The sequence below is a fragment of the Nanorana parkeri genome, unplaced genomic scaffold, assembly GCF_000935625.1.
Source record: "Nanorana parkeri isolate BGI_ZX_2015 unplaced genomic scaffold, ASM93562v1 scaffold191, whole genome shotgun sequence".
NCBI classification, from domain to species: Eukaryota; Metazoa; Chordata; class Amphibia; order Anura; family Dicroglossidae; genus Nanorana; species Nanorana parkeri.
The window spans coordinates 1,394,944-1,415,589 of record NW_017306459.1 but is presented as its reverse complement, the minus strand read 5'-3'; the positions used below and the strand labels follow the sequence as shown (position 1 = coordinate 1,415,589).

The window sequence follows — 20,646 nt, the reverse complement described above, 5'->3', positions numbered from 1 at the left end:
TGCAGAAGGAGGGACCCCACTAGCATTCTGTCCAGAAGAAGGGCACCCCATCACCCAGCCGTCTGTCCAGAAGGAATGACCCCAAACTAGCATTATGCCCAGAAAGAGGGACCCCCATGTAGCATTATGCCCAGAAGAAGGGCACCCCATCACCCAGCCGTCTGTCCAGAAGGAATGACCCCAAACTAGCATTATGCCCAGAAAGAGGGACCCCCATCTAGCATTATGCCCAGAAGGAGGGGCCCCATCTAGCATAATGCCCAGAAGGAGGGGGTCCTCATCCAGCTGTCTGTCCAGAAGGAGAGGGCCCCATCCAGCTGTCTGTCCAGAAGGAGGGGGCCCCATCTAGAATAATGCCCAGAAGGAAGGGGTTCCATCTAGTATTCTATCCACAAGGAGGGGGTCCTAATCCAGCTCTTTCCAGAAGGAGAGGGCCCCATCCAGCTGTCTGTCCAGAAGGAGGGGGTCCCATCTAGAATAATGCCCAGAAGGAGGGGGTCCCATCTAGTATTCTATCCACAAGGAGGGGGGTCCTAATCCAGCTGTCTGTCCAGAAAGAGAGGGCCCCCATCCAGCTGTCTGTCCAGAAGGAGGGGCCCCATGCAGCAGGAGTCAGCCCCCTGCCTCATGCTGTTTACTTTGCACAGTCCTGGCACTGAGCACATGCTGCTTCCCAACAATAGCGGGCGGCTGTGATTGGGCAGCTCCGCACAACGCTCCAAGCTGTAACCCGATCCGCCTCCTGCTGGCCCTTCACATGTAAACTGTGCCCGAGACTCTGCGGACTCCCTATACACCCTCCGTACAGTGTCCGTACACCCTCCGCACACTCCGAACATGGGATCCGTGCTAAGCAGCGAAGGAAGCAGAGATCACAAAGCCCTGGCTATAGAAGACCCCAGCTACGATTGTGCCGTGTGTCTGGAGGTCCTGAACCGGCCGATGAGGACAAGATGTGGCCATGTGTAAGTTCCCATCTGCTGATAGTGACATGTCTCATATTGGTGATCAGCCCCGGGGACTTATCTCCGCACTCATCTACTTCTTGTCTTGTGTTATAAAGTAACGCGAACAACTTTTCTCCTGTCTTCTCACACTTCCCAAATCCTACACCCCCCTTCTCTTTCTATTCCCCCTGTTCCACTTGCCGGGCAGGCTTGGACTGATCACCCCCCCTCTCCTCCTTTCTTCTCTCCCTGTTCTACTTGTCGGACAGGACTGCTGACCACATTGGCATTCCTGTTTCTGGTCACTTTGCACTCCCAGCTTCCCATGTAGCAGGGTGCACAGCTCAGCTCTTTGTTCTGGCTTGTGTGTATTACAGGGGATGCCGGGCCACAATCCACTGACCTACATTCCCTGCAAATCATTCTGATTGTTCTTTGTTCTGACATCCTCTCAACTTTTCCTACAACCCAACTGGCACTGTGCTCAGTCCAAGACCATGGACATAAACCTGAGCAGAGAATATGACATAGGGGATGTGTAGGTGACATATGGGGGCTCATGTACATGAGCATGATAAAATCATATCATCAAAGGATCTGGCTGGCAGAAAGTTCCTGCACAAAAGAACACATGTAGTGCTTCATAAAGTGCGTCAATTTAGACGCAGAAACGTCTGTAAAATTCTTCTATTCCTAGTTTCCAGTCTCGTTATGTGTTCTTGAAGATGTGTAAATGACAGAAAAAAATGACACAGATTTTACACTGCGCAAGATTACTGCGTGCATGGGCCTGTAATATACAATCCCGCTACCTTCAGACCTGTAAAAAAACTTTGCGCTGTGCAGATCTGAACTAAGGCTGCAACAACTAATCGACATAATCGATTATAATCGATTATTGAAAAAGTTGTCAACTTTTTCAATAATCGATTAATCGGCTTCCGATCAGTTGGCCCTGTTCACGGCTCCACACGCGCTGCGCCGCACCTCCTCCCCACCTCATGCTCGCCGCTGCCAGACCCGCCCGCCCGCATCCACGATCTTCACGCCGCACCTCCTCCGCGTCTCACTCTCACCGCCTGCCCACATCCACGATCGGCACAGGGACGCGGGGAGATGTAGTAAGGAGGAGCAGGTGTGGGGGGATGACAGCCGCCGACAGACAGGTCCGATCTCAGAAGCAAGTTGCTGGAAGACTGCTCAGGTAAGCCTGCACTTTCCCACACATGGTGCTGTATAATATATTGCTGGGATAGTGGGATTTGTAGTCCTCTATAGCTGATGGTACATTGTGCTGTATATTATACATAGGAATACAAATCCCAGCAATACATTATACACTGTATGTATAATGTATTGCTGGGATTTGTTGTACTCCTCTATAGCTGGTGATATTCTGCATTGCGCTGTATAGAGGACTACAAGTCCCAGCAATAATACATTATACAGCGCAATGCGGAATACCACCAGCTATAGAGGACTACAACAAATCCCAGCAATAGTACATTATAGCTGGCGGTATTCTGCATTGCGCTGTATAATGTACTATTGCTGGGTTTTGTAGTCCTCTATAGCTGGTGGTATTTAGCATTGCACCACTTTATAATGTACTATTGCTGGGATTTGTTGTAGTCCTCTATAGCTGGTGGTATTCTGCATTGCGCTGTATAATGTACTATTGCTGGGATTTGTAGTCCTCTATAGCCGGTGCCATTCTGCATTCATTGCTGTATAATTTTACACTTTCCATTTCACTATATTGCACACCACACTATTTTTTTTTTTTTTTTTACTTCCACCGCTCCAAGCTTGCTCCTGTGATGGACTGCAATCTCAATACAAACTAGTAATCCATCACTGGAGCCACTTAAAAAAATGTATTTTATTGTTTATCCGATTAACCGATTAATCGAACTTAATAATCGGCTAACTAATCGATTTTGAAAATAATCGTTAGCTGCAGCTCTAATCTGAACGCAGCATTTTGTTGTGGGATCCTCTTATTAAGTATTATTTATAGCCCTGGAACCTCTGTCATCTGTCACTTGTCTGGTGTCAGTTGTGATAAGCATCTGCAGCACTTGTCCTGTTACTGGGTGAATGTGTGGTGTGTAGCTACCAATGATCAGGGACATTTTCAGAGTTAGGTTTAGTCTCATCCATGTGCGTCTGCTATTTCATGCGTTTGTTTTAGCATGGTTTGTTATTATTATATAATACAGGATTTATATAGCGCCAGCAGTTTGCATGTTACACGCGCTTTTTATGTGCTCACATTGAATTCTATGGGGCTAAAACTACACCGTGTAGAAGCAATAGAAGCACCAGCACCTTAAAAAAAGAACTCCGGGCACAATGTTTATTAACTCTTGCAGTGGGGCTATCCCCGCACCGCAAGGGTTAACTGCTCATCTGTCTCTAGGTGCAGAAAAACCCCAACACAGTTATACTCATCCAATCCTCGGAGACGGCATGCTCTTAGATCGGTCCTTCCAGTGTCTCTCCCCCTCCTCTGCAGCAGTCTAAGGATCCTCGAGTCATCATGTTCTATGCAGGATGCCAAGGGACATACCTTCACTGCAGCTGAGGAGGAGACAGGCTGGGGGGAGAGCTGTGATTGCCACCCGGATCCGAGGTTAGGGTGAGTAGAACTTTTTTTCTTTTAGCACCTACACAAAAATGGGCAGTTAACCTATGCAGTGCGGGGGTAGCCCCACTGCAAGGGTTAATAAAAGTTTTACCCAGAGTTCTTGAAGTTGCATTGCAGCACAAGACAAAGGTGTGAACGGGCCCTATAGAGAAAAATGGGATTTCTTTTGTTGTGCATATGCGTATGATGGCTGAGGTGCTTCAAATCGCACACGTGTGAATGGGGACTTAGGCCTGGTGAACACTAGTGTGATTTGTCGCGAGTATGCTGTTGTGCTACAATACACGACAAAGGAAATCACCTCATTCTCTATGGTGCCTGTTCACACACAGGCAGCACAATGCAGTGCAATGTTTGCATGCAATGGTGCAGATGCTTTCTTTTTGGTGCTATGCAGTGAGGGGAATTTATCAAAACTGGAGCAGACAAAATCTGGAGTAGCTGTGCATAGCATCCAATCAGCTTCTCTCTTCAGCTTGTTCAGTTAGGCTTTGGAAATAAAAATTAGAAGCCATGGAATTGCTCCAGATTCTGTTTGCTCCACTTTTCTTAAAATACGTTCAGTGGGGGGAATTTATTAACGCAATTGCGAGTGTTTGAACTTGCATATGGTCGCATGGGATATGTTTGACGCGCTTTGAGCCAGATTTATGTTGCTAGTGTGATCTGGTTCATAAATTAGATTGAATAGACTCCAGGAAAGAAGAATCACAACTCCAGACAAGAAGCGTATCTGTCGCTTCTTGAAGACGTGGTCATGGAGACTTCTTAAGTTGCCATTTTATTGTTAGGTGATGCATCGGATTCAGACAGCCGCAGGACAAGTGCAGATGTAATCAGTTGCGAACTGTCGCAGACATTCGCAATCAGGAAAATAGGGCGCACTCAAGGCAAAACAGGCGAACATCTTAACAGGCGCTGCAAAACATATTTGTGCTTAAAAAAAAAAGTGATCAAAGAGGATAAAACAGTCATAATTGCGTTAATAAATTCCCCCAGTGTGTTTTTGGCCCTGTAGACTTCAATTGGAGAACAATGAAAAATGCATATAACATGCATCTTCATCCGTTTTAGTGCATAACAACCAGCCCCCACCCCCTAGCAACCTATACTAAATGCATATAACATGCATCTTCATCCGTTTTAGTGCATAACAACCAGCCCCCACCCCCTAGCAACCTATACTAAATGCATATAACATGCATCTTCATCCGTTTTAGTGCATAACAACCAGCCCCCACCCCCTAGCAACCTATACTAAATGCATATAACATGCATCTTCATCCATTTTAGCGCATGACAACAAGCCCCCACCCCTTAGCAACCTATACTATATGTCATTTTTATTGGGCAAAACAAAAACGATGAAGCATAAAAACGCATCAGAAACATGGCATGGCAAAAATGCATGATTATGCAGCAGCTCTAGTGTAAACCTAGGCCAAATGCCATCCTTAAGTATGAACACATTTTTTAGACTAGTAATAACTTATCCAGTACATGCACCAGCAGTTTTGGGTAATATAATTAGTACACACGGACATTATAATTGATCCTTTATGTTGGTTCATATACGATTACCGGTACTCTGTGTTTTCAGTCAGAAGGGTGTTAAGGTGCCCATACACATGGCGATTATCGTACGATAATCGCGGGTGATCCCGTGATCGTACGATAATCAGCAGGTGTATGGGCAGCGTGCGTCCTCTTCTAGTGTAAGCTTGCGCACTCCGCGGCCTGTGCGGCATTCACCTCCCGATCTACTGAGCCGACCTGTGACAGTCTCATTGTCACAGGTCGGCTAGAACTATGAGGTGAGTGAAAAGCACTCACCTCATAGTTCTCCTTTAAGGCCCGACATTGCTTTCCCTTCTGGAAGTCTCCTGCCAGTATTTGCCTTCACTTCAGACAAATGAGGGTTTTGAAAAGTGAAGTAATCTCTGTGGTGGGACAGCTGCTGGCGTCCATCCTGTTGACATATTCCACAGGTATCACGTTGCATATGATTTGTGGGAATTTCCTTTCGCCTTGTTTTAAATAAGCCGGCTCTTAAAGCGAGGAAATGACATCACATGAACAAAAACATGGATGGTTTCCTGAAGCGAAACAATGAGAGTGAGAGAAGAGCGTGACTAAGGATGATGCCATAGAAATGAATATTGCTGGAAACACAAGGGTGCTGTGTGTTATGTGAGGACAAAGAAGCCAGCCACATGGTGCTTCATGTATACATAATAAGCTGGACACTTATGCTGCAGCCTTGCTGCTTGACCTGGGAGATGGGTGACACGATTGCTGACCAACATATCTACTGACTCTATGTAGGTGTCGAGGAGATTGGATCTAAAAGTCTCTGTAAATATTAGGCTTCAGTTTGTTTTCTGCTGCCTTTTGTTGGGGAAAATGAATGATAGGAGAGGTAAGTTCAGCAGGGCTAATCGGCTAGTGTCTGCTCTCTTAGCCTTAGGGCTCTTGTACACTCCCCTTTATGCTGGATCTTTCTATTTGAAGCAGGCAGCAAAATCCAGTGTAAAAAAACACATGTTTTGGTGTGTAATAATGTGCAGTTATGCATGTTTACACACAGGGCCATCCCTATAATGAGGCACATTATAAGGACAGCCACAGAATCCCAGGTTGCTAAGAGCTCTTAGCAACCTATGATACTCTGTCCAACTGCTCAGCGGGATGCCATCCAGTGCATCCTGCCCAGCTCGCTGGCAACTGATGACGTCCATGAGCTGGGCGGGATGCTCTGATGGCCCAGACGACCAGCAGCAACAACCCCCACCCCCGAACTAGATGACCAGCAGCAGCCCTACCCTACCACCATCCACTTCCTCTCCTCTGAGCTCTGGTCTAAGCATCCTGAGATCTTTAAGGAAGACTCATCATATAGTGGACCATTGCCCGCTATATGTTGACAGGAAAGAGCCGCGCAGCAGCCAGGAAAGATCACGACAATATTGTCAAGGTCCACCCTGCCACCTGATTGACAGCTGGCTCTGCCTCACTAGAGGCCCATAGTCCCCCCTGTCTGTCCCTCCAGTCAGCGCTGGAGGAACGGAGAGGGGAGGGGGGAATCCCTGCGGGATTATTATTAAGGATAATATCACTCTCTGCAAGGCGATGATCGGGAAATGAGCGATCGGCGGTATCAGTTCTCGATCAATAAAGCAAACGTGTGATAGCTTCAGTATCACACATCTTCTCTAACTATGGGGAAGAGTCTATTTCACTCTTCCAATAATTCTCTTTTAAGCACATACCTCTAAACACCATACATGCATAGATGTGCATGATTGTACGTAATTACATGCCAAAACATGCATCCCCCCCTCCTTAGTGCCTCTATGACTTATTGCCAGGCCTGAGTGCTGCCAGATGGAAGGCCAATCCTTTGCTTAAAGTGACATTAAACCCTCAGATTTTTTAACATAAACCAATACTGTAATGTGCGCCTTACTGTAATCCATGGTAGTTTCACTTCTCTTTGCTGCTCTTCCTTTTAAATCCTCATGTCTTCTCATGCTTGGGGAGAACTTCCCTTTGCAGCTGACTGCCTCTTCCTGTAGTGCTGGCTCAGGTTGCAAACCAACACACAGACACCATGTAGCCATTCCAGAGACAAGGCAGTCTGCTGCAAAACAGAAGTTCTGCCCAGCATGAGAAGAGAGACGGATTTAAAAGGAAGAGCAGCAAAGAGAAGGGAAACAACCATGGATTACAGTAAGGCACACATTACAGTATTGGTTTATGTCACTTTAACATGTATTTGCACTTTTGCAGTCTGTGTTTGTTCTGTGTTCGTATTCACATACACCTTTTAAATGTTTCTTTGGTGAAGGTATTTGTGCAGATTCAAGGCTGCTCTGAGCAGATTAAAAGTGAAAGTGGAGGGACAGACTGAACTTCTTATTAGCATACAATGCCTCAAAGTCTTTTACCTTTTTTTAGGACACAGAGAGGGGAATTAATCAAAACTGTAGCAGACAAAATCTGGAGCAGTTGCCCATAGTAACCAATCAGCTTCCCTCTTCCGTTTGTTCAGTTAAGATTTGAAAAAGAAGCAGAGAAGCTGATTGGTTACTGTGCACAGCTGCTCCAGATTTCATCAGCTCCAGTTTTGATAAATTCACCCCACAGTGTTTAAATCAATTTTACATCTGATAATGAAATCTGCCGCCACAGGGTTAATTAGAGTAAACATAACTTGGCACAGCCCCCTCCTTATCATTACATGGAGGGCAGCTAGGTAGCATTTTGAAGCAGGTAATATGCACTTTTCGTAAACTGAATGTGAATGGGAACATGAAACAACTATAAAGTAGGTGTTATCCCGATTTGGCCACAAAAGTGGAAATGTGCTTTAAACATAACCAAATACCGGCTTTTAGAAAGCCACACAGACAATGCTGCTGCCCAGACTTCAGCAGCATTATAAGGAGGGGGATATGGGGCCTAGAGGTAGGCTTTACCATTTCTCTAGGGGACTCAGCTTGTTCATATTGATTATAATTCCCGACCTAACATGAGCTTGCGGACACATGGCTTGAGCTGATCACTCCGGAAATGCCTCTGTGTGGCTTTGAGATAACCTTCATTTACTATATCTGAGTAGCCCCAGACTGAATTTCCTCGTTCATATCTCCTTCACAGCCACTGGAGTCTAGTGTAATTTAACAAAAACAGATCCATGTGCAGCAAGAAAGAAGACAACACAGATCACATGGAGAAAGCTCTTAATCAGTCCTGTGACCTCCTCTTCCTGTGTCTGTGTTACAATGTATCATCATCGCTTGCTGTAAGGATAACAGGATATGTACCCAGTGTTTGACAGAAGTGAAAAGCTGTGTAAACAATGTCAATTCAGGCACATAGAAGTCAAATGCAAATCTCTAGCCATTATATGATCTCATTTCAGTCTTCACACTCCTTTAAAATAGTACTTTTTGTTCAGATCACCATGTTAACTGCCTAATTCTAGTTGGGGTAAAGCCTTCCCACTATCACTGAAGCACATCAGTTTGGTTGCAAAATATTCACAGGTAAAAGCTGATAGTTGTTATTATTATTATACAGGATTTATATAGCACCAACAGTGCAGAGCTTTTCAATATAAGGAAGACATTACAATACAAGACAAGATGGGAAGGAGGGCCCTGCCCGTGACATATTAGATAATGATACTGTGTGTATGAAAACCCAATTTCACAGAGGGTGAGACCAGCGCCTACATCCTTAATGTCCCTACTCTTTATGGCAGCTATGTTAAAGTGACACTAAACTGATTATTAAAGGAATTGTCCTCCCGTTACCCTAAGGAGAACTGTGGGGAAAAACACTGACCCCATAGTTCTCCTTTAAGTTGTAGATCCTTCCTTCTGGAGGGTGCTCAGTTCTGCTGGAGACTAGAGGGGGAGCTTGAGTAGCGGTGACCTTCGAAAATGGATCTGATGGGACCTCCAGCTGGACTCATCCATGTAACCCTGGAGCACGGAACCCTGTTCTTTAATACATTATCTAATCTAGGTTTTAATCAAATTTGGGTGTGTTCTTCATATCAAACAATCTGGATATTTTTCAGCATAATTGTAAGAAAAATGTAAGAAATTATGTATTTTGTTACTCTGAGCACTTCTCTGCAATTTTTGGACACCCCACCAAAAGTGAATCCTAAGAGTTAAAGTTGTCCAAAGACAATCTTCTCCTAAACACGCTTTAACCTGTAGCAAGAAAGGCATTTCTCAAAGCTTCCAGTTAAAAATTGGGGTGTGAATACAAATAATGGCTTGTCACCACATACAGAACTTTGCATATGTTTGTCTGTTACAAACACCAGAGAGAATCTGCAAACATTGGCTCATGGTATAAGCGAGGTTTATTCCATTTTGAACATTATGTTTGGAACGTTTAGAAACAATTCTTTCTTTCAGTGTACGTATAATCTGATTATTCAGTTAAAAAAAAAAGTTTTGTAATATGCCTAAATGTAAATGAACGTTTTGCATTTGTAAACGTGTAAAGCAGAACTAGTAATGTAAATCAGGCAGCCTTAGGGTGTGGGCTAGCCATTACCTTTGTGAATGAAAATCAGTGTTTACATATCAGAGCACTCTGGGTTGTGGGGGACGCCCGAGGGTAACTTTTTTTTGCATTGCTATTGCTCCTTCCAAGAGTTTTTAATGTGAAATGTACAAATCAAAACAAGCCACACACTCAAACAAACATACAATGAATGTTAAGATGGGTATACATTGGTAGATTGCTATACAAGCTTTCATACAACAAAATACCATCAGAACATTTAATAATGCCATCAGAGACTTGTCAAAGGTTGTTCAAAATTTCATTTCAACAGTCGGTTTTGGAATGAAAACCACATTCACCGGTAAAATTTCATTCAACACAAATCTTACAGTTCTTCGATATTTTTCATCACTTTGGTCAAAAACAATCATCAAATTTAGGCGTCATTCCCACAAGAAACGGCCGGCACGTACTGCTCCATGCTGCGTGCGCGGCCGCATCGGGCAGCTCCCGGGAAGGACAGGTGCTGCATGTGATTAGTACGCAGCCCGTCTTTCTCTATGGGACTATGCGACGGCACGCCACCCTACGCTGACCACAGGTGCGGGTGTCCCGTCTCGGACGCAGACAGGATCCATCCTGTCAGCGTACAGGTACGGACACCCGCACGGACATGCAGGGCGGGTGAGCGTAGGGCGGCGTACGGGCGTGTAGTCCCATAGAGAAGGACAGGGGCTGGGTACTAATCACACGCAGCACCTGTCCTTTCCGGGAGCTGCCCGATACAGCCGTGCACGCAGCATGGAGCTGTACGTGCCGGCCGTTTCTTGTGTGAATGGGGCCTTACACCAATACCTTAGATATTCAAAACCAATATTTCAAAATGGAAAATTCTAACTGTGTATCCCCAACTTAACTCCAACCAAAACCTTCTTTTAAAAACATCTATCAGGTTTATGAATAGTTAGAACAGACCTCCATGCAGATGAACCAAGTCTGCCCAGGGCCAGTCAGTGTTTATGTCCTCTCCGGAGGCCAACATTACCGCAGATTTTGCACCCAGAATTATAAAACAGTGAGAGGGGAATTCATCAAAACTGGAGCAGACAAAATCTGGAGTAGCTGTGCATGGCATCCAATCAGCTTCTCTTTTTCATTTTCAAATCTTAACTGAAGAGAGAAGCTGATTGGTTACCACAGTCAACTGCTCCAGATTCTGTCTGCTCCAGTTTTGATAAATTCCCTTCTGAGTGTCTTCATCTCTGGCTTTGTCCATGTTCCTGGGAAAGTCAGTACTCTGCTAAGTTTAGGCCTACCACTTGCATGGCTGTTTCATAGACAACCAGTCGCTATAGAGAACCTAAACACAGCTTCCCAAGTAGGAACCTGGTTCATCAACATCAGAGGTCTGTATTACCATTCAGAAACTTGATACAGAGCAGACTGGCAGTGAAAATAAGTTCAAGGGTTTTAATGTCCTAATTTAATTGGTGTCTGACCATTTTTGCCATGAAGCGTTTGTTTTTGAATGACTGTTGTAGGGATGTTCAATTCATTTGCTTCTTTGGGGCAAGAACTTTTGCAAGTGTTTATATGTAGCCTGTAAAATGCTGCAAAATATGTTGGCAGTATATACATTCAGGAAACCAAAATAGGAGCAGTAAGGCAGTTTACACACCGTTTGTTAGACCGTTTATGAACAAGAAAGTTACTCTAGAACAGCGGATCTCAACCTGTGGGTCGCAACAGGTTGAGAACCGCTGCTCGATCGAGCTGAGTAAACCTTTCTCTGCTCTGTTTTGTTAGGTTTTTTTTTACATCGGGACAGCGTAAGTCAGAAAAAACCCCCCCCACTATAGGAATGCATAGCTAGATTCCTATTGGCTATTTCCCTTTGCAATAGCAAACTAGCTATTGCACCCGCCCACTGCTGCTGCCAATCAGCAGAGGGGGACCTGAAGTTCTCCATCAGGTCCCCTTCTAGTGATTGACAGCAGCAGAGGGTGGGAGCAATAGCTGGTTTGCTATTGGCTATTGCAAAGGGAAATAGCTATTAGGAATCTAGCTATGCATTCCTATGCAGTTTTTGTTTTTTTTATTCTGGCGGCATACGCTTTACGTTACATAACGCGGTTCTAATTATTAATAAAAATTGTTGTCTCCTTTAAGCAGTGGTTCTCAACCTGTGGGTCGCTGTGTGATTTCTGCTGTGCTAGGTGAGAGTCTTCCTCAGCCCTCTCCTAACGCAGCTGTGTCAGTTCTCCCGCCCCACCGCCAGATGTCGCTGCAGCAGCCGCGTCATCCCTAAATTTTACCGTTGGGGGTCACCACAACTTGGCAAATCTTACCAAGGGGTCCCGGCCCTAGAAAGGTTGAGAACCACTGCTCTAGAATAATGGTAAAGGATGTGAAATCTGCCCAGCCAAAGGATAAAGTTGTAATATACTGCTCCATGTATTATAAACTGAGTGTTTAGTGCATAGCAGGTGATAGGTGTAAGGTTTGTGGGTTCAAAACTATTTTGAACAGCAGTCCAAGATTAAGTAGAGGCTCAAGAGGCAATAAACGCGGCTTAACTGTATTTAAGTAGTACATATTTGTGTCAGTGTGAAATATCCCTCCTTAGTTTACACAGAAAGAGTGGATCATACTTTGACAAAGTTCATTATGATCTATCAATGTATGACAAGTGTGCACATTTATATATAAGCACTGCTAAACTGCCAAATGAAAGAATGATTTAAATAATAACTTTATGTAATGTAACTACACCTGTAACTAAACTTGGTACCCCTGTGGTGCCCTCTTATGTGGCCAGTACCTTGGTATGGTTATGTGATCCTTCCAAATGAAAAGATGTAATGTCTAGGAAAAGACAGCAAGACCATCAGCTCCTTAAGCCCTCATTCACACGAGGAACGGCTGGCTCGTGCCCTATTGGGCCAGCCGTCGTACACGGTCGTATCGGGCAGCCCCGGGAAGGACAGGTGCTGCGTGTGCGATTTGTACGTAGCAGCCTGTCCTTCTCTATGGGAGTACGCTGCCCTTCGCTCACCTGAACTGCCCGTCCGTACGGGTGCGGGTGTCCCTGCTCAGACACAGACGGGATTCATCCTGTTGGTGCACGGACATGCAGGTCGGGTGAGCATAGGGCGGCATATGGCAACGTACTCCCATAGAGAAGGACAGGCCGCTGCATACAAGTCACAAGCAGCACCTGTCTTTCCCGGGAGCTGCCCGATACGGCCGTGCACGCAGGGCGGATCTGTACGGGACGGCTATTACCCGTGTGAATGAGTTAGAATGGTGACAAAAGGAAGTGCAGATTCACAGGGCTAAATGGTGTCACTGCATTGAGGAAGTACAACCTATGGGAATCTTCAGTAATTCAGTTTTCAAACTTCGAGATCAATAGGGTTATTAGGAGTGGGATAGAACTTCTTAAAATTCTTAAAATTGAATATAAGGGATGCCCCAAAATAAAATTGTTAGACCGAAACCGAAAATAAAAATGTTGTCAGACCGAAACCAAAAATGACTTTAATGTCCTCAGTTATTTAGAAACACACAGCCATCATTTCTGAGTGCTTGTAACCTGCTCTTCATCCTGACTCCTCCACCTGTCACAGGAGGCAGTGCGGGGCGGTGTGAGAGCCACTCTGGGTCTCCTGAAAGCTTCTCACCTCGCCGCCGGGTGCTAGCAGCTGGATCCTCTGTGTCCCCTCAGATACCCGCTGCCTCTGCTTACACAGACAGGGGAGAGCAGCTGGCATTGGAGCTTTTTTTTTTTCTTTTACCACAGATACCCTTCAAAACAATGATCCTCCCCTTTTTGAGAGATCATGTGACTAATGTCGTGGCATTCAACCTTTTACTACGTAACTACATAGCGGTGCCTGTTTAGCAGATGTACTTTCACTTAATCAGTTTTAACATATTATCCATGTACAATATTATTAGGGATCTCTTTTAGGACATCACTTCTACTGGTATTCAGCCCAGTTCCCAAATATCTGGCTTTTCTAAGGTCACAGTCACACTAGATGCAGTGCGTTTTTAGTGGGGCAGGAGGGGGCGTGACGGGCCATTGAAGTGAATGGCACCATAGCCACGCCCTCTGGCCGCAATGCGATCGCCCGCACTGGATCTGACTTCTGTATTCATTTGTCCACCCCTTGCTTATTGAAAGAGGTGAAGCTCTACTGATTTCCATCATCCAATCATGTGCAAGCAAAAATACAGCGGGTTTTTTTTTTGTTTGTTTTTTAAAATATATTTTCTTTGCTCATGACTAGGTATTTGCAAAGTGAAATTTCATATCATTCACTAAGCTAAAGGAACTTCCCCTGCACAGTGCAAAATCCCTTGTAAAGTGAACAGCCCGTATGCCTTTAGTACACCAACCACATTGTGCTGGTAAGAGCATTTTACAATCATTGTTCTTCTTTATAGAACAGTGAAAGATTGGGTCCTGCTTACAGTAAGATAAAATGTCCTCAAGCAATAGCGGAATCACTTGTTATCACATTTTTGTAAATGGGCCTGAAAATCTGGAGTGTTTATTGCCCTCATTAATCTGTCTATGGAGACCTGTAGCATAATGTCATTTTGTGGCTTAGGGCTTGTATTGTATGGAGCCCGTCTTCAGTTTTTTAGTTCAGTTGTAACATTTTGGATTATAAATTCATCCTAATTTACCTGCTGACCTTTTATTTTTACTCACAGGTTGAACTTTGATTTGTTTTTGCTGCAATTTGTTTGTTTGATAACGTGACCAATGATTTTCAGCCATGAGTAGTGTGTCACAATGTCCGTTAGGTACTTCAGCACCTAGTCTGTAGTGAGTGTGGTTAACACAGTAATAAAGAGTCGGAGGTAACATGTGAAGACTTTATTGAATCTTTTCATAGTACAAATTGGAAAAAAGGAGACAGTTGTCTTTGCATGGAATCTAAATGACCAGTATCCCTATCCGCCATTAGAAATCATGGGGCCACCTGACAGGGCCTCCCCAAACAGGGCCCTACCTTGTGTTAATCACATGGTTCTGTGTAATTAACACACACTACTGCACAATACACCTACCATGTGTCATAGTGCAGCAGGTGCGTTGCGTTGCCCTTCATATGAATGGCACCCCAAAAGCACCTCCCAGTCTCAATGCGTTAGACCACACCACAATAACCCGTGTGTTGCGGTGTAGTAGAAAAAAGTAGTGCATGCTCATAGGGTCTATTCACACCCAATGCCTTTTGGGCTGTGCTGAGCGTGTTTTATTTAATTGCATACAGTACATACTATACTGTAGCTGCAAGGACCTACAATGATAGAAAACTCCTCCTTTGTCAATACAAACCTTGAGATATGAGTTTTGCTACCTTTTAATAAAAGTAAGTGCCCAATTTTGATGCGCTATGGTCGGTTTTTACATTTGTAGCTGTGAAATTAGTAAGGTATCAGTGGAGTTAAATTTCAAATAGCGGTGTAGTGGAAAATAATGGTTTATCATAGCAACTAGCCAGAAAGTGACAGCTGAAACCTGGTTGCTATGGTAAGATGTCCACTCTTATCTGTTGTAGTCTTTGAAGTTGATCTTCAGGATTTTGACGTGTGGCCTAGTTATTTATTTATTTGTGTACTTCTGGTTTCACAGGTTAGGCAGATTGGGGAGAGGAACAAAGTAATAGACATAAACCAGTAGTAGTTGTGGTATTGGGAGACCCTGTCACCCACTTACAGGTAAAAGCACAGAATCAAGCATTTTAAATGCTTACTTGTAGCCTTTTTGATTTCCATAATCAATTTTTGATTTACCAGCAATGCGCCTTTGAACTTGCCATAAAATTTGACTTTTTCAGGAAGAGTCAAATCCTTAGCATAGTCCCCTCTTTCTTGCAGGTTTTAGTCCTCTCCTCTTCCAGAGAGCTGGCCCAGCTCCACCGTCCCTCCCTTCATCTCCCTGCATAAACTCTTATGTAGCTGTTGAGGGAGGAACGATGAGGAATAGTGTAGAGTGATAGTCGAGTGGCAGCTCTGAGTCTACTCGGGCTGCTGACATCACAGTCACTCCAGTATCAGTCTCAATGTTTTTAAATGTATAGACAATGGATGCCTTTACAAGTAGATAACAATGCTAAAATATGTTAATTGCATATACAGTATAATCGTATAGGAAGATTGTTGATGAAATAAATGGTCTATGGACATGGTCAAAAAAAAAAAAAGTCCAAATATCTCTCCCTCCAATCAGCACCTTCTAGAATACCTTCTCTGCTCAACAATAATTCTATTTCTAGTGTTTTTTTGTCCTGGCTTCATGTTAATTATTGGTGTTAATCATGTTGTTCCAGATCCAGTTCAATTTATGGTTTATATCAGGGCAAGACAAGTCCTGGGAGCCAGAAAGCCAATGCTCCTCAAAAATAAGAAGTTTGCGCTTAACTTTTAAGGTTTTCTCTAATTGTTGTCAGCGGAGATGGACAGACTGGGTCCTGAATTCTATATTAGTTTGGAGTCTGACTTTTTAATGTTTTTTTTTTTTAGTTGTTGTCAATAGAGCTGGCTTCTAAAACGAAATCCTGCTGGCTCCTGGATTGGACAGGCTAGCTTCTGAATTGCATATTAATTTGTCGACTGATGCTTTACTTTGTACACCACATGCTCTAGTCAAGCAGGACGCCATGAAATCACTATGAATATTGCTACTGGAGACTGGAAGCCTGTAGCATGTTGTTTTGAACTTTGTATCATTTCCTTGTCTCCTGGCATGTACCCAAAATGATATCATCCTATTTCTCTATGACCGTTGAGCTTCTAAAGGCAAAAAGGAGAGACAAAAACATTACAATGACTTATCCTGCCCAATGTGGGCCCCTAGAAGATTGATCAAATTGTAAGACATAAATCCCAGCTAGAAAAGCTGCTCATGGACAAATTAAAGGGTTAGTTTACATTTACAGACCATTTTACACAAATCCCCCCACCCCCATGCATTACAGCATGCCCAGCACATTGCAAACTATTGCACAGCTGTAAAAAAAAAAAAAAGTGCTTCTTTAGCAGCCCATACCTGTAGGATGGATCTAAATCCATTTTGTGTGCACAAAATGCCTTTGCAATTACCTTGTAAAAGTAGCAGTGACATAATTACTGTGCTGCACATATCCTGTACAGAGAGCAGAGCTGTGGGAGGCACCCAGCAGGCCCCACCCACTACAGGCGGCCTGCAGAAATCAACAGGAGGGGCAGGTACAAGATCAGTCACCCTGCACAAGGAGGGAGAGCAGCAGTGACTGTTCTTTATTACAGGAAGCTCCTGCACAGGGCAAAGTGTCAGCTTGGATTACTGAATAGATCTGGAAGAAATGCACATAGCACACCACAATTGAAGTACTGCGCATACGCTCCAGCTGGTGAAACACTGTGTATATGCAGTGCACTCTTCCTCCTTCTGTAACAGGTTGGCAGCGCACATGAAATATATGGTCCTGTCGTTCAGGCAGAATAGAGGGGTGTCACCTTCCAAGGGATTTTTGGAAAAAGGTCACACACATCCTATAGATATGGACTGCTACAGGAGCACATTTTTTAACAGCTGAGCAATTGTTTCCAATGTGCTGAGCATACTATAATACATGGGGGGGTGTAAAATGCAGTGTAATGGTGAACAAACCCTATAAACTTACAGCAACGTTCGACTTGAACTCTTTAAGACATCAACTGAAATGGATGACAATGCAAACAAATGCTAGAGGGAAGTGTTGTGCTCCAAAATATTTAGCAGGCAGTTGTGAAGCAAAGGTTAGAAATGTCCTGTCGTTTCCCAGACCCTTGAGTCTGACATACCACATTTTCTGTAGATATTATTAGTTTGTGTAGACCTTTATGCCACTTGGATCTAGTTTTGTTTTTTATATAATAAAGCATGTCTTTGCATAAAAGGTTCATTGTGTTTTCTAAACTTTCCTATCCCATGACTGGGGTATGAATGTATGTAACCAACTTTAATACATAACATATGACATTCATACATAAAATATATCTAGACCGGGAATGGGCTAAGTCAGGGGTGGACAATATAATGTAATATTCCGAAGCTGGTAAGTCCAGCGAACAAACTGCAGCTATTAATTCTAATAGAAGAAGTTCTAATACATCTCAACCATAAGTCAGTATTATTGACACAAGGTAAATATACATTATGCTTCCATTCCGTAGTAAGAAGCAGGAATTTTCCAGAGTTTCAGGTTTATTTGCCGTTTTTTAAAGCTTATGAAACGTTCATTTTAGTTTTCCACATGCTTTGTAAGTGAATACCTTAGTACAAGGCTGGACGGATCCGATGAGCCAGGTCACCAGTGCTCCCTACAAATTACAGTTGGCAGCTAACTTTTGAGGTTTTCTCTAGTAGACCCAGTCCCCCTGAGCTTGCCCAAGCCCACTCAAAACTGTGACCGCCACTACTCCATCCTGGCCCAACCAGTGGCGGCAGTTGCGTCTGGGGCATTCCCCATCCCTTTGTGACGTATAGTTGTGGGGTGAGAAATGTGCCTGTCTGAAATTCATTTGCCCGGAAGGAGGGGTGGCAGTCACAGTTTTCAGCAGGCTTGGGAAAACTCAGGCAAAATGGGTTCGCACCAAGTCCAGGCTCATCTCTATTTTCTAGTTGCCAAACATATACTTAAATCTGTAACGTAATTTATGTCCCATAATCCTATATGTTAAGCATATCTGATTGACTTTATGTACCGATCATCTGAGGTTGTGAACTTTAAAACTAGGTCAGCAGTACTCTCATGTGTAATTATTAACTTTTGTCAGAACAATAAGTAAAGCTAATATGGCAGTGCAATGGGCAACAACTAAACTGTAGGTGTGTCCAGTGCAGACTGTCACCATCTCTTCTATATGTAAGCAAAATAGAATTATCTACCAGCTGTATGAACATGATATGGTTTGGGTTTGTAAGCATCCCCTGTGTCATTATTTAAGTATAAGCCATGCTTCTTTTTTTGTCAATACAAACACTAAACATAACATAAGTAAATGGCAAGTTACCTGAAGGTAAAAACTGGCTTGTTTTTGCTAATAAAGCTCTAAAGTTCGCTGTGAAAGAGAATTTGTAATTTAAATTTTTTGTTCGAAAATTGATTAATCAGTGGGGTTTTCGTTCTTTAAAAATCTCTGCAAGGACACAGCACGTGCACAAAAGGAAATTATTTCGGCAAAAATTGATTGGTTAGTATGGCTAACGAATGAAACATTTCAAACGAAAATCATATAATGTATGGCCACCTTAACAGTGGGTGGAGCCTAAAGGGGATTATGAGGGACTAGTTCCCTCATCATCGGCTGTGCTACTGATTGACAGCAGGCAGTGGGCAAATTGCCTTGCCAATAGCAATCTTTCAGAGTTCCCCATCGGGCTTTGCCAACCCACAGCAAAATTCCTTGGCCACTGTGCCTGCTGTGTAACAGTCACGTTGGCTGGGCAGAGAGCTCAGCATCACTAAGCCTGTGATTTTATCAGGCTCGGTTACAGTGTTACTGAGCTGCACTGCAGATGTAGTATCTGTTAGTGACACTCCAGCCTCAGTGCGCAAATGTTGGTGCTTGGGCCAAATTCAACAGGTTCATAAATCTGGGGCAAGGACCAACATTTGTCATGCGAATGCACAAATGGGTTCTAAAGACACTTATTCCAAGGATTATTCTAAGACACAAATTCCAAGGAGTATGTTTTGCAGAATTCCTGATAAACCCATAGATGTATTTATTTAGAAAAGTACACTAATTGTTTTCCTTTCCTGTCTTGTAGGTTTTGTCACACCTGTATAAAAGCTAGTCTGAGGAATAATTCATATGCCTGCCCTTACTGCCGCACCCACTTGTCATCTGAAGGAACGCCTGCTGTAGACATCATAAAGAAGATGAAAACTGTTTTTCAGAATTGTGAAGAGTGTGAGAAAAAGGTAAAAGTATCCATACACAAAGCTGTTCTGGAAAAAAATATTTTTGCGTTATTATGAAATCATTTCATAGAGTATAGCACACAAAACGTTGGAAAAGCTAACCTTAGGAAACTGTTATTATAAGAAAAAGAGATATGAAATGTTAGATATGTTCATTCAACTCCCCCACCATTCTTTTCATAATCCAGCAACACAGCTTACCGAGTGTGAAAGCTGATCTCTGACAGGTAATAAATAGCCCACATGTGTAGTCAGGAACAAACCTGGCGGACATGAGCCTAACACCTTCTGGATGCGTTCTAAGTTGGACCCTTGGATAGCATATTAGTGCTAAGTAGTCCAGTCCTGGGTATTGTGCACTTTTAAAGGAGAAGTATTAGCAGAGCAAAACGTACTCTTCCCAATACTTAGAGCCAGTGACACTGCATCTGTCACCGCCGGCTCTATAGATCAAGAGCTGAGCAATCATGAACTTTTGATCGCTCAGTTCATGGTCTCCTTGCTGCAGAGAATGGTGACTGACAGTTACCGCTCCGCATGAGGATTCTCCCCTCTATGTTCCTTCAGCGCTCACTAGAGGGTCAGACAGTGGAAGGGGCAGGCACAGCTGGTTCTGGCTTTAGAGAGGCAGAGCCAGCTGTCAATCAGGCAGCGGGGTGGATCCGGAATATATTGTCGTGATCCCTCCTGGCTCCAGTGCGGCTCTGCGCTGTCAGCATACAGTGGGCAGTAGCTGCTATATGCTGACTTTGGGTAACAGGAATACATTTGTAAATGTACTCCTGTGACCCAAAAGAGAACTCAAAGCAAAGCAAAAAAAAAAAAGGTGGGCTTTAATTCTCTTTTAAACCTTTACTGCAGACAAACTTCAAAATATGCAATTGAAATACATGTAGGGGAGCTGCTTCCCCTGCTAAAGGATTTGTAAGTTCTTCCATCTAGTCCTGAGATTTATATTAGTTCTATCACACATTACTGCCAGACAAATCACACCACTTTTTCTGTTACTGTGATAGACTGTAGAAATATACAGTGTTGTAGCCTCTCC

At 43.7% G+C, this 20,646-nt stretch overlaps 1 protein-coding gene across 1 annotated transcript in view; it reads left to right on the top strand.

Moving 5' to 3' along the window:
* Nucleotides 1-831: 831 nt before the first annotated feature.
* The window catches only part of RNF125 (ring finger protein 125), a 28,119-nt gene continuing 8,304 nt past the window's right edge, over nucleotides 832-20,646 (top strand). Inside the window, exons 1-2 of the mRNA XM_018555312.1 lie at nucleotides 832-965; nucleotides 19,445-19,598. Of these exons, the coding sequence (XP_018410814.1) occupies nucleotides 838-965; nucleotides 19,445-19,598 (282 nt within the window). The 5' untranslated portion in view covers nucleotides 832-837. The remainder of the gene's footprint in view (nucleotides 966-19,444; nucleotides 19,599-20,646) is intronic.